We start from the raw sequence: 13,960 nt of genomic DNA, 5'->3' as shown, positions 1-13,960 counted from the left end.
ATATGTTAGGGCACAAAACAAATTTCAACAAATTCTTAAAAACTGAAATCATACCAAGTATGTTCTTAGACCACAATGGAATAAAACTAGAAATCAGTAACAAGAGGAACTTTGGAAAAGTGTACAAATACATGGAAATTAAACAACATGCTCCTGAATGACCAGTGAGTCAATGATGAAATTGAGAAGGAAAGCAAAAAATTTCTTGAAAATAATGAAAATGGAAGCATAATATATCAAAATCAATGAAATAAAGCAAACACAGTGTTAAGAAGGGAAGTTTATAGCCATAAACACCTATATCAAACAAGCAGAAAGATTTCAAATAAATAATCTAAGAATGCACCTCAAGGAACCAGAAAAGCAAGAACAAACTAAATCCAAAATTAGTAGAAAGAAAGAAATAATAAAGATCAGAGCAGAAATAAATGAAATTGAGGCAAAATTATAAAAGATCAACAAAACAAAATTTTTTGAGGAAAAACAAAATAGACAAATCTTTAGCTAGATTAAGAAAAAAAGAAAAGACCCAAATAAATAAAATCAGAAATGAAAAAGGAGACATTACAACTGTACCACAGAAATACAAAAGATCATTAAAGACTCTTATGAACAACTATATGCCAACAAATTGGAAAACGTAGAGGAAATGGATAAATTCCTGGACACACATAACCTACCAAGATAGAAAACCTGAATAGACCAATAATATGTAATGAGATTGAATCAGTAATTTAAAAAAGCCCAGAATTGGATGGTTTTACTGCTGAATTCTACCATAAGAACTAACACTAAATCTTTTTTTTTTTTTTGAGAGGGAGTCTCACTCTTGTCACCTAGGCTGGAGTGCAATGGTGTGATCTCAGTTCACTGCAACCTCTGCCTCCCAGATTAAAGTGATTCTCCTCCCCTAGCCTCCCTAGTAGCTGGGATTACAGGCATGCACCACCATGCCTGACTAATTTTTGTATTTTTAGTAGAGACACCACACTTCCTAACTTCAAATCATGCTACAGAGCTATAGTAACCAAAACAGCACGGTACTGGCATAAAAACAGATGCATAGACCAATGAAACAGAATAGAGAACCCAGAAATAAACCCACACATTTACATTCAACAGATTTTCAACAAAGGTGCCAAGAACATACACTGAGGAAAGGATATCCTCTTCAGTACATGGTCCGAGGAAAAGTGGTAATCATATGCAGTAGACTAAGACTAGAGCCCTCTCTCTCACCATATACAAAAATCAACTCGAACTGGATTATAGACTTAAATGTAAGACTCAAAACTATAAAACAACCGAAGAAAACATAGTGTAAATGCTTCAAGTCATTGATCAAGGCAAATGTTTTATTTTTTATTTTAATTTTAATTTTTAAAATTTTTTGAATTTTATAATAAATTTAATAAAATTGGGCAGATCCTGAGCCAGAGTAGGCTCTGAGACTCCCCTAGGCAAATATTTTAGGGATAAGGATATGAAAACACAGGCAACAAAACCAAAAACAGACAAATGGGACTACACAAAGCTAAACAGCTTCTGGACAGTAAAGGAAGCAATCAACAGAGAGAAGAGACAAGATGTAGAATGGGAGAAAATATCTGTGAACTATTCACCTGACAAGGAATTAATATCCAGAATATGCAGGGAATGCAAATAACCCAACAGCAAAACAAAACAAAACAAACAAATAATTCAATTAAAAAATGGACATAGAATCTGAATAGACATTTCTCAAAAGATATACTATGCAGCAAGTATATGAAAAAATGCTCAACATCATTAATCATCAGGATAATTCAAATCAAAACCACAATGAGATATGATCTTACCCCAGTTAGAATGGCTATTGTCAAAAAGACAAAAGATAACAAATGCTTGAGAGGATGTGGAGAAAAGGGAACTCTGAGACACTATTGGTGAGAATATAAATTAGTACAGCCATTGCAGAAAACAATATAAGGGCCTCTCAAAAAACTAAAAATAAAACTACCATATGATTTAGCAATCTCACCACTGGGTATTTTTTCAAAGGAAAGGAAATCAGTCTATCGAAGAGATATCTGCACTGCCATGTTTATTGCAGCACTGTACATAATAGCCAAGATATGGAATCAACCTAAATGTCTATCAAGAGATGAATGGATAAAGAAAATGTGGTATATATACACAGTGCAATACTATTCAGCCATAAAAAAGGATGAAATTCTGTTATTTGTGGCAACATGTATGAACTTGGAGGCCATTATGTTAAGTGAAATAAGTCAGACACGGAAAGATAAATGCCACATGTTCTTACTCATATGTGGGAGCTTAAAAAAATGAGCTTCACTGAACTTCAGCCTGTGCAACAAAGTTAAGACCCTGTCTCTTAAAAAAAAGAAAAAGGAGCTCGGCCTGGCGTGGTGGGTGGCTCATGCCTGTAATCCCAGTGCTTTGGGAGGCCAAGGTGGGTGGATCACTTGAGACCAGGAGTTCAAGGTCAGCCTGGCCAACATGGCAAAACCCTGTCTCTACTAAAAATACAAAAATTAGCCGGCATGGTGGCAGGTGCCTGTAGCCCCGGCTACTCAGGAGGCTGAGGCACAAGAATTGCTTGAACTCATGAGGCGGAGGTTGCAGTGGGCTGAGATCACACCACCGCACTCCAGCCTGAAAAGAGCTCATAGAAATAGGGAGTGGAATTGTGGCTATTAGAGGCTAGGAAGGGTAGTGGGGAGAGGAGGATAGAAAGAGGTTGGTTAATGGATGCAAAATTATAGCTAGATGGGTGGAATAAGTTCTAGTGTTCTATAGCACTGTAGAGTGAAAACAGTTAAGAATAATTTATTGTGTATGTTCAAAAAGCTAGGAGAGAGGATTTTGAATGCTCCCAGCACAAAGAAATGATGCATGTTTGAGATGATGGGTAGCCTAATTACCCTCATTTGATCACTACACATTTTATACATGTATCAAAAATATCTCTGTACCCCATAACTATGTATAGTTATTACATAACTAAACATAACAGGAAAAATAATAACTTTGGGGTCCTTATTTCTAGACGTTGGAAGCCATGTCATTTCTTTTGGCCCAAATCATTTCCCATTTAGCCTGATCATTTTTCTTTCCAATAAGTGAGAATTCTTGCATCCTTTATATTTTCCCCAAAGATTCATCTGTGCCTCCTTTTCTACCATTTCTGACTCTTGGAATTACTTTTCACTCTTCTCCTTTTTTTTTTTTTTAAGTCAACCTAGAATTCTACATTTATGTAATCCAGGGTCTCTCAACTAACCATGGAACTATTGACATTTCGGGTCAAATAATTCTTTGTTCTGTGCATTATGGGATATTTAGCAGAATCCCTGGCTTTTACCTGTTAGATGCCAGTAGCAACTGCCTCTGCCCCTATCATGGCAACAAAAATATTTCTAGACATTAGAGATGTTACCTAGAGGTAAAATCACTCCCAGTTGAGAAATTGTGGTCTGACTGGCCCTCCCCCCATACCTTTTCCTTATCAGTCCATTGGTCCAGGACATCTTTAGCAAAGTTGAAATACTCTGGAATCCCCAGTTTGAAGTCCTTTTTCATGGATTCATAGTTGGAGAAATTCTGAGGGGTTGCTGTTCTATTATCTTTATGCAATGCCCTCACAGAACCAAAAATTGCTAGGCGCTGAAAACACTTGGCATGACGTAGCATCTTCATGGTGACACGAGCTAGCATCAGTCTTGTTGGAAGCTTTAGCACTCAGGATTTGCACAGAGACCAGTTCATCTAAAAGACAAGCAAAAAGGATATATATTTGTTTCTGTCCTGAAGGTAGCCATACCCCAAAGTGGCTAAGTTTTGTTATTACTATTGATAATCATCATGATAGTACCATTTTCTGCATACACTCTGTGTTCCAAACACTGTGCTCAGTGTTTTATATACACTTTCTTATTAAATCCTCAGAGAAACCCTGTGAAGTGGGTACTATTATTATCTCTGTTTACAGATTGAGAAAATGACTAGTAAGAGGCATTGGCTGGATTTGAACCCAGAACTATCAGGTCCTAGCCCATTCTCCAGAATACTGTGCACTATTGACACCCATATGCATTTCTAAAGAAGTAAAGATCTGGGTCACCCACTTAATCTCACTGAAAGCAAAGGGCTAAGCCTTCTTGTCTAATATCTTTCACCTGCAGATTTCAAAGTAGGGCAGAAATGTTAAGGAGCATTTTTCACAGTGGATAATATGTAGATGAAGAAATCGAGAGTAGCCCAATAACAGTTAGACATGAAAGCACTGTCACAGTTTATAAACTGTCTAGTTGATAGGTTGCAGTTCCCATGCTCTCAATAGGGGCCCATGCTACTTTTAAGTCCAGGCTTGGAGCTGCATTTAATAGAGATGATTATAATAATGGGGCTTTAACATTTAGGACTTTTGTGGGGGAGGCCCCTCTGGGCCTTCGCCTGCTTCTGTGGGAAATCATTTGATCACAATGTCATTTACTTGGTTGAGACTGTTAAAAATACAGTTCTAGGGATTACGAGTGTTTGAGGTTCTCCTCATTATACTTCCTGTAATTTTCCAAATTTCCTACAATGCAATATGTATTACTCTCATAATCATTAAATCATCATTCTAACTACAATTCTAGCTGTGTGCCATGTAAGGCAGTCTGGCTATGTGGAAGCATTTCTGTATTGATACATTGCCAAAACAATACATAATTGCAGATGTCAGCTAAATGGACAGTTTAGCTGACATCTACAGTTATTGCAGTTTTACCCTAAGCAGACCTGGTGTTTGGGCATCATGTTGATATAACCAATGCATCAGGAAACCTGGGTACTTCTGTCCTTCCCATTTATTTGTGTGAAGACCTGACAAGTCAGTGATCTTGAGCCCTCTGACACCATCTGGTTTCAGCTTTTTCCTTTTTCACCTGCAAAGAAAACTGGAGACCCAGAGAGGGGAAACAGCCTGCTTCATTCTGTCATACCAGAGTTAGAACTAGAACTCTGGTCTTTGGATTAAATGTTTTTACTATTATTCGACAGGATTTCAATAGAGCAGTGGTTTGCAGTCCAGCTGTACATTTGAATAACCAAGAAAGCATTAAAAAAAAAAACTCTGATGCCTAGGTCTTGGATCAATTAAATCAGAATATTTCAGAGTGGGCTCTGGGCCCATTTATATTTTTAAAAATGTCCTCAGATTTTAATGTGCAGCAGCCATGGTTGAGAATCACTGATTTAGAGGCTGTGATTTGTGAACCACCATCATCATCTTTATCACCTAGAAGCTTGTTAGAAATGCACATTCTCAGGCCCCACTCTAGATCTACTGAATTGGTAGATGTTGACATTTTAACAAGATCCCAGGTGACTGGTATGTACATTCAAGTGTGAAAAGCACCAGTCTATGGCATGATGGTTAAATACACTGGCTACTGAGTCATATGGTCATGTGATATGGTCTCCCAGTTTTGCCACTTATGAACTGCATGACCTTATTTGAATTATTAATCACTCTGAACCTCAGTTTCACATTTTACCAATGGAGCGACTAATAGAACCTCCATCAGAGATTTGTCCTGAAGACTGAATGGGATACTGTATGCAAAATGCTTATCATGGTGCCAAGCATATTACTCTCTACTAGAATAGGGGTCAGCAAACTTTTTCTGTGAAGGGCCAGACACTAAATATTTGAGGCTTTGTGGGCCATATGGTCTCTGCTGCAGGTATTTAACTCTGCCATTGAGAGAGCAGCCATTGACAATACATAAATAAATTTTGGCATGGCTGTGTTCTAATAAAACCTTATTTATGATACTGACACTAGAATTTCATTTAATTTTCATGTGCCATGAATTAGTGTTCCTCTTTTAGTTATTTTTTCAACCATTAAAAAATTTAAAAACCATTCTTAGTTCAAAGGCTATACAAAAACAGGCAGAGGGCTGGATTTGACCCATGGGCTACAGTTTGCTGATCTTTGCACTGTGATGTAAGTTCTACTAGAGCAGGGGCCTTGTCTGCTATGTTCCTGGGAAGAATTAACAAAAATTTCTTGGCAGGCTTTAGGAGAAAAGGCTGCTCTTAAGAACAGGACTAAAATCACTCTGAATCCCAGTTGCCCTGCAGGTTAAGACCTTAAGTCTAACAATGTCATTCTCTTTGGCATTGGGGATTGGGTACAGAGGGAACTACCGGTCCCTGTTTTTTGCTGGCAAGTCACAACCTATGCTTTTGGCTGCTCTCCTCTTAACAGAATTAGCATCAGGTTTCCTTCAACTGAAAGAAGTTAAGTAATCAACACTACTTGTCTCTCTCTGTTTTTAATTTTTTTTCGCATAATATCTTCAAATGGCTCAAAAAAACTGTAAAAGGTACAGAGGGAAAAAAAAATATCTGCCTCCCACCTCTAGTCTCAAAGCTGCCCACTTTGCTCTCACTCCCAGGAAACCACTATTATTATTTCTACTTATCTTTTCAGGGTTTCTTTATGTGCATTCAAGCAAATTATGAGTATAGATTCTTATTTCTCCACCAATTTTACACAACAGATAGCCCAGAATACACACTATTCTGCCCACTAAAAACATTTTTAACAATGTACCTTTTGAGGGCTTTCCATACCAGTGCACAGAGATCTTCATTCTATTTTTTTAAATGAAGTATTTATTCATTTATTCTTTCCTTTTTTTCCCTGCCTAAAGACAGGATGGATCTCACTCTGTCACCCAGACTGGAGTGTAGTGGCACGACCACCCCTCACTGCAGCTTGAACTTCTGGGATGTAGCGATCCTCCTGCCTCAGCCTCCAGAGTACCTGGAATTACAGGTGTGTGCCACCACACCCAGCTAAGTGTTTTAAAAAATTTTTTAGAGACGGGGGTCTCACTATGTTGCCCAGGCTGGTCTCAAACTCCTGACCTCAAGCAATCCTCCTGTGCTAAGCACTTTGCAGTTATTTATTATTATTTCCATTTTACAGACAAGGAAATATACACAAACACGCACACGGCCTCCCAAAGCACTAGGATTACAGGTGGGAGCCACCACACTCAGCCCTGTTCTGATTTTTTTCTTTTAACAGTTGCATGACATTCTAGTGAAGAACTGCACTGTCATTTCTTAAACTGGTCCCCTATCAATGGTCACTTGAGTTTTTGTATAATTTTGCAATTTAGATAAAATGTTGAAACTATGTCTTCCAAAAGGAATGTCCTGATTCTTTCATTACTTGGATGTAAAAGTGAATAGTATTTTTAAGTGGTTGTGAAGTATTAGAAAAAATTTCTGATTCTATTAAATAAGAGGCAGGAATTTGGACAAATATCTTAAGGTCTTGAGCTTCATTCTTGGTAGGTTGGCATGATTCATTTATTTATTCAACAATTATTAATCACTTGCCATGAATTATTTCAGACATAGAGGATACAGGAGGGAATGCAAGAGACAAGGTCCTCCTTGCTCTCATAGAAAGACACATATAGTAAACAAGGGAATAAATAAATGTGATGTTACACAAGAAAACAAAGAGAGTAATGGGAGAAAAGGGACCTTTTAGGAGGTCTCTCTAGGGACGTAACATTTTTGCTGAGATCTGGCGAGTGGTTGTACTGTTAAGCACTTTGCAGTTATTTATTAGTATTTTCATTTTACAGACAAGGAAGTATACACAAACAGACACACATATTTAAATTGGACAACGCATTTATTCATTACCCGTGTATTTATTGAACACTTGGTATACGCCAGACCTGTACTAAATGCTGAAAATATAGCTGTGAACAAGACACGGCTGGTCTTGCCCCCATGAAGCTTATAGACTATTAAGGAAGACATTAAATAATTATGTAAATATTAATATGATTGGAGATAAATATATCATACTTAGCTTGCTGATTCTGAATAGAATCAGAGTTTAGTATGATTTGTTCCCTAGCTCCCATACTCTGCACCACATTCAGAATCCTTCAAACGTATGTTGAAAAGAAAATTGATCAGTCATTTGGAGCTTCAAATGAACCTAACCATTCTGTTCTACCAAAAAGCAAATATCGACATCCTCTTCATCAAAACCGTAAGATTGCCTTCTCCTCAACAAAGTTGTTTTCCTCCCTTTTCATCGATCTTAGCATTTTACAACTTCTATTTCCCAGGTTTATAAAATTATTTGTAGGTAAAATTGCTGAGATAACTTTCCCAGGGTGACTCCAGATTTTTATACTGAGCCACAGAAACATTGGTAAGGAAAACTCTTCTAAGAAAGACAGTACCGCGCCTGGTCAGATGGGCTTCTGAAAGTATTTAAGGTCTCATCTGAAATGCAAGCTCTTTGTCCCTACAGCCAAGGGGGCTTTAGCCTCCCCACAGCTCCATAAACATCCCTCCCTCTAAGTATCCAAGTAATAACAGTAGTTTAACATATACAGCCTCAACGCAAGGTAAAGTCACTGCTGTTGTCTCCAAACCCAACCAGACCCTGCCTGAAGCCCCTCCTATACAGAACTTTTGCAGCTGCCCTTGACCACCTAAAGGAGAAAACTGGCTGCTCTTAGGTTTGCATCTGTGTTTCCCAAAGTTTCCTGGAAGTAATTTACATACTTTCTGGATGATGCAGAAGATGGATTCCCATCTGTCACTGAGCAAGGTGGGGAGCTAAGCAGACAGTACAATGAAAATCTCAGCCACTACCTGGTCTTTTTTTTGAGATGGAGTCTTGCTCTGTCACCCAGGCTGGAGTGCAGTGATGCAATCTCAGCTTACTGCAACCTCCACCTCCCAGGTTCAAGTGACTCTACTGCCTCAGGCTCCCAAGTAGCTGGGGTTACAGGCACCTGCCACCACACCTGGCTAATTTTTTATTTTCAGTAGAGATAGGGTTTCACCATGTTGGCCAAGCTGGTCTCGAACTCCTGGCCTCAAGTGATCTGCATCTGCCCACCATAGCCTCCTAAAGTGCTGGGATTACAGGCTTGAGCCACCGCATCTGGTTCAATTAAAATTAAAAAAAAATTTATCAACTTAATACATGTACATAGTTTTTCAAAAAATCAAATAGCACCAAAAGGCTCAACATGAAAACTCAGCTGCTACATTTATAGCCTTTTGTGTGTGCATACTCCTCATCACTTAATAGATAGTATCACACAACTGAGAAATTCTGAGAAACTTGGGCTGCCCAAGACTTTAATGACAGCATTTTTGATTGTTGGTTTTGTTCATCTGTTTGTTATCTTTGCTCAAAAAACAGATGTGCCAGGTCAGGAAATCTTACACAGGAGGGGAGATGAGGTACTCACTAGTTAACAGATTCCAACACAGCTGGAGATTATGGCAGACTTGTTTCTTAGAAGAGCAGCCCTGAACCTTGAGTTCTCACATCTGCTTTTTCCTCGTGGCAGTCTAAGGAAGAGGGAGGAGCAGTTTGACAATCCGGAGGAGCAAGACTGGCCCAAAACACTTTCCTTGATTGGTGGAGACATTCTGGAGGAGGAGCCAAGCTCTGGGCTAAAGTTTACGGGACTCCCAGCGGTTCCTCTTACAGGTAATGATTTACAGACACAGCAAGCTTTTGAGGGGCGGAGAAAGCAAATTATTCACAAGAAGGAAAGTGTCCAAGGAGTTGCCGAAGTGGTTAGTTCTGTAAACGGGCAGAGAGAGCACTTCTCAGAAGGAAGAACAGATGGAGGAAGCCATAGAGGAGTTTTGAAATTGAAAGGAAAGAAGTTGAGGGGCGGTTATGGGTTGGCCTAAATCTCAGCAAGCCCATTGGTGCGTTTATCTGTCGAAGTGGCAGGACTAAACATAAACGCTATCAGGTTACTCCCCTGCTCAAATCTTTCAGTGCTTCTTTTTCCACTCCAGGTAAAATCCGAGTCCTTACATGAACTGCAAGGAGTTGTATGATCTGGCACAGTGTCCTCTGATCCACAGCCCATTCTCCTTCCTCTGCCTCACTCTGCACAGCCACTAGCCTCCTTGCGTTTTTTCAAACACACTTGCCTGTTTCAGCCTCAGGCTTTCTGAATTCACAGTTTCCACTGACTGGAACTCTTTCCTCAGATATCCCCCTGGCCAAATTCCTCATTTTATGAGGTGTCTTATTAAATAACTCTTCCCTTACCTCATTTTCTAAAGTAGCACTCTTCATTTTTTCTCTTTTACCTTTTTTTTTTAACTTTTTACATCTCTTACTATCACCCTTGAGGGTAAGAACTCTTTTTGTTTGATGGTGTATCTATTGCCTGGAATAGCTACTGGCAAATTTTAGGCATTCAATAAATAGTTGATGGATATGTGAATAAATAAAGGACTCTTTCAATTACATGTGAGAGACCCAACTTAAATTTACTTAAAGAGGAATTTGTTGGTCACTTTTGAGTTCTAGGAGTCTTTTGTTGTTGATTCCTTGGGATTTTCTGTGTAATCACATTACCTGTAAATAAGTAAACAGATCTTACTTCTTTCTTTCAGATCTATATGCGTTTTATTTCCTTTTCTTGCCTTATTGCGCAGGCTAGAATGTCTAGCTCTACGTTGAATAAGAGTGATGAGAGCAGACATCCTTGCCTTGCTTTTGATCTTAGAGGGAAAACATTCAGTCTTTCATGGTTAGGTACAATATTGGTTGTAGGTTTTGTGTAGATGCCCTTTATCAAGTTGAGGAAATTCTCCTCTATTTCTATTTTTTTCTGAGTGTTTTTATCATGAATAGGTATTGAATTTTGGCAAGTGTTTTTTCTGCATCAGTTACTATAAGCATGTGGTGTTTTTCTTCTTTAGCCTGTTAATAAGATGGATTACACTGATCTTCTAATATTGAACCAGCCTTGCCTCCCTGGAATAAACCTCGCTTGGTCCTGGTGTATATTTCTTTTTCTGTATTGCTGAATTCTATAGTTATGTCTCTTGACAAATTTGAGAACTTTTCAGCTATTATTTCTTGGAGTAAATTTTTAGCCCCCATGTTAGATCTTTTATGATAGTTTCACAGGTCCCTGAGGCTCTGTTCTTTTTTTTCTTTTTTTTTCCCATTCTAGTTTCTTTCTTTTGTTCAGGTTGAGTAAATTCTGGCTTCCAGTTCTTTGATTTTTTTCTTCTATTATTTCTATTCTGATGTTAAGCTCATTATTAGAGACAGGGAAAAAACAGTGTTTTTTTTTCTACTCTCACATACCATTCAACATAATGTTAGCAGTGGTGAATCCATACGGATCTACAATAACTTGATTCTTGCCTCTTCAAAGGAAAGAATTCATCCAAGAGGCGTAAGGCAGAGTGAGAGACTGAGGCAAGTTTTTGAGCAGGAGTGAGAGTTTATTAGAAAGTTTTAGAGCAGGAACCAAAGGAAGAGGGGCAAGCAGGCAACTTGAGAGATCCAGGTGCCCTGTTTGACTTTTGACTTTGCGTTTTATACATTGGCATGCTTCCGAGGTTTTGTATCTCCTTTGATTTTTTCCTTGGCATGGGCTGTCTGCACGTGCAGTGGCCTGTCAGCACTTGGGAGGGTCCACATGTGCAATGTCTTTACTGAAGTTGTGCACATTCTCATTTGAGGCGTTTTTCCCTTACCAGTCAAGTGTTCCTAGAGGAAGGTTGTATACCAGTTAAAATCTGCCATTTTGCCTCTTAGTACACATGCTTGAGCACACTTGCCCAGTTCCTGAGATCTTATTGGAAAGCTGCTGATCACCAGCTTTAGGTGTTCTCTATCTCTTAGGAGACTGCCTTTCCCTGGCACCTACTGCAACCAATTACTTTAGAGTGACAGTTTAATAACCGCCTGACCATCACCTGATTGTCGCCTGACATTCCTGCCTTTCCTGCCTTGCCCATATCTGCCTGACTACCTACTCTAACAATAACACTTCTGACACTAGACGTGTGGGGGGTTTTCACTATACCAAGCAATTCTCCAGTGGACACCAGCTTGGGTGTCATGTCCTATTTAGTTCAACACTGTCTACCTGGAAATAGTGTCAGATCCTATAGGTTAAGGTCTCAATCTGTAAACTAAAAAGTATCTGAGACAGGTCTCAATTAATTTAGAGGTTTATTTTGCCATGGTTAAGGATCATGACCCATGACACAGCTTTAGGAGGTCCTGAGAACATGTGCCCAAGGTGACTGGGTTACAGTTTGATTTGATACATTTTAGGGACAAAGAAGTTATAGGCAAAGACATAAATCAATACATGCTGAGGAGGCTGAGGCAGATAAATTGCTCAAACCTGGGAGGTGGAGGTTGCAGTGAGCTGAGATCATGCCACTGCACTTCAGCCTGGGCACTCCAGCCTGGGCAACAGAGTGAGACTCCGTCTCAAAAAAAAAATGTGTATACATTGGTTCAGCCTGGAAAGTTGGGATATCTCAAAGGAGGAAGAGGCTGGGCTTTCAGGTAATAGGTGGATTTAAAGATCTCCTGATTGGCAATTGGTTGAAAGGGCTAAACTCTGGCTGAAGAATTGAAATCAGCTTGAGTTAAGGTAAAGGGTGGGGGGTTGCAGAAGCCAAGGTTCTTTTCAAGTAGATGAAGCCTCCAGGTAGCAGGCCTCAAAGAGAACACTTGTGAATGTCTCTTATTAGACGTTAAAAGGTATCACACTCTCTGGAAATACATAGTAAAGATGAAGAAGGAATTAATGAAATCAACTATAACCTAATAGTAGTGGTAACAGAAATTTTTAAATCCCCTTAAAGTTGCTGCAACTTTAACTTGAGTTATACTCAAGTTAAAAGAGAATATTAACAGCCTGTCTTCTCTCTGTGGTCAGTGGACCTTATCTATATTCCCCAACTCCACATTCATCAAAGTTTATTACAGGCTCAGTGAGTTCCTGCTTACCTCCCTAGCATGGCTTCAGGGTCACAAGACCGATAAGTTTAGGTTGCAAGACATGTTTTTCTCAAGATGTAAGAAATGTTGTAATGCTTGATTAACTGCCTTTGTTTCTCTCTTCTGTAACTTACTTCCTGCCTCACATGGTTCCCGCCTTAAGATGTTTAAAAGTAGGGAAAGCCTTTAGTTTGGGGCTCAGACTTTCTGGATGTATGTCTGGCTGAGCCGGTGATCACCTTAATAAACTCTCCTGAACCTTTTTCAGTCTCTCCAGTCTTTGATTGTCCCGCAACAAAGGAAGGAGATTTTCCTACAGAATGCAGCTTTTCCCCACAAGAGACAGCTTTGCAGGGCCATTTCAAAATGTGTCAAAGAAATATATTTTGGGGTAAAAGACTTTGATTTTCTTCAGGGCCTGCTATCTGTTATGTGATGCTGTACTAGAGTCATTTTAGAATTTGGATCTTATTGCTACAAAGAGTCTGTTTTGTCAGTTTTAAGATCACTGTTTCAATGTTAATGTTGGTCAGTTGTGCTTGAACTCCAAAAGGGAAGAGTATAATGAGGCATGTCTGTCCCCCCCACCCCCTGTAGCTGCCCCTGCTGGCTTTCCATCATGGCCTAATTTTTCAGATTTCCTTGGGTCCTCTTGGTCAAAAGGAGGGTCAATTCAGTCAGTTTGGGGGCTTAGAATTTTATTTTTGATTTACAAGTCCCACAAGACTGCCCCCCACTTCAAGTGCCATAAGATTCAAGGTTGTAATCTGTACTTCTAACCCCTCTCCTTGAGTTCAATTAATTTGCTAGAACTATTCACAGAACAAAGGGCAACACTTACATCAACCCATTTATTATAAACGATATTACAAAGGATACAGATGAACAGCCAGATTAAAGAGATGCATAGGGCGAGGTGTGGGAGAAGGGTACAGGGCTTCCATGTCCTCACCAGATGTTCTACCTTCCTAGAACTTCCTCATGCTCATCTACCCAGAAGCTCCCTGAACCCAGCCCTTTTTTTTTTTTTTTTTTTTTTTGAGATGGAGTCTTGCTGTGTCACCCAGGCTGGAGTGCAGTGGCGTGATCTCGGCTCACTGCAAGCTCCACCTCCCAGGT

The 13,960-nt window shown here is 39.3% G+C and overlaps 2 protein-coding genes across 17 annotated transcripts in view; one reads left to right on the top strand and one right to left on the bottom strand.

Annotated features, from left to right (window-relative positions):
• ACSM3 (acyl-CoA synthetase medium chain family member 3) overlaps positions 1-13,960 on the bottom strand; it is a 78,715-nt gene that overhangs the window by 23,351 nt on the left and 41,404 nt on the right. For 9 of the 14 annotated variants that reach the window (XM_055365415.1, XM_063700030.1, XM_055365410.2 and 6 more), the window contains one exon: positions 3,502-3,771. In XM_055365415.1, the coding sequence (XP_055221390.1) occupies positions 3,502-3,720 (219 nt within the window). In that variant the 5' untranslated portion in view covers positions 3,721-3,771. Of the gene's footprint in view, positions 1-3,501; positions 3,772-9,305; positions 9,409-13,960 lie in introns of all 14 variants that reach the window. The other 5 variants (XM_004057309.5, XM_063700025.1, XM_063700026.1 and 2 more) reach the window with 1 other exon arrangement.
• Positions 9,482-13,960, top strand: part of THUMPD1 (THUMP domain 1 NAT10 acetyltransferase adaptor) — a 45,888-nt gene continuing 41,409 nt past the window's right edge. The window contains exon 1 of one of the 3 annotated variants that reach the window (XM_055365418.2): positions 9,482-9,550. The gene's annotated coding sequence lies outside the window, so the exon portion shown is untranslated. The remainder of the gene's footprint in view (positions 9,551-13,960) is intronic. The other 2 variants (XM_063700032.1, XM_055365420.2) reach the window with 2 other exon arrangements.

Source organism: Gorilla gorilla, chromosome 18 (genome assembly GCF_029281585.2).
Source record: "Gorilla gorilla gorilla isolate KB3781 chromosome 18, NHGRI_mGorGor1-v2.1_pri, whole genome shotgun sequence".
NCBI classification, from domain to species: domain Eukaryota; kingdom Metazoa; phylum Chordata; class Mammalia; order Primates; family Hominidae; genus Gorilla; species Gorilla gorilla.
The sequence above is the reverse complement of the archived record's forward strand: the minus strand, read 5'-3'. Positions and strand labels throughout refer to the sequence as shown.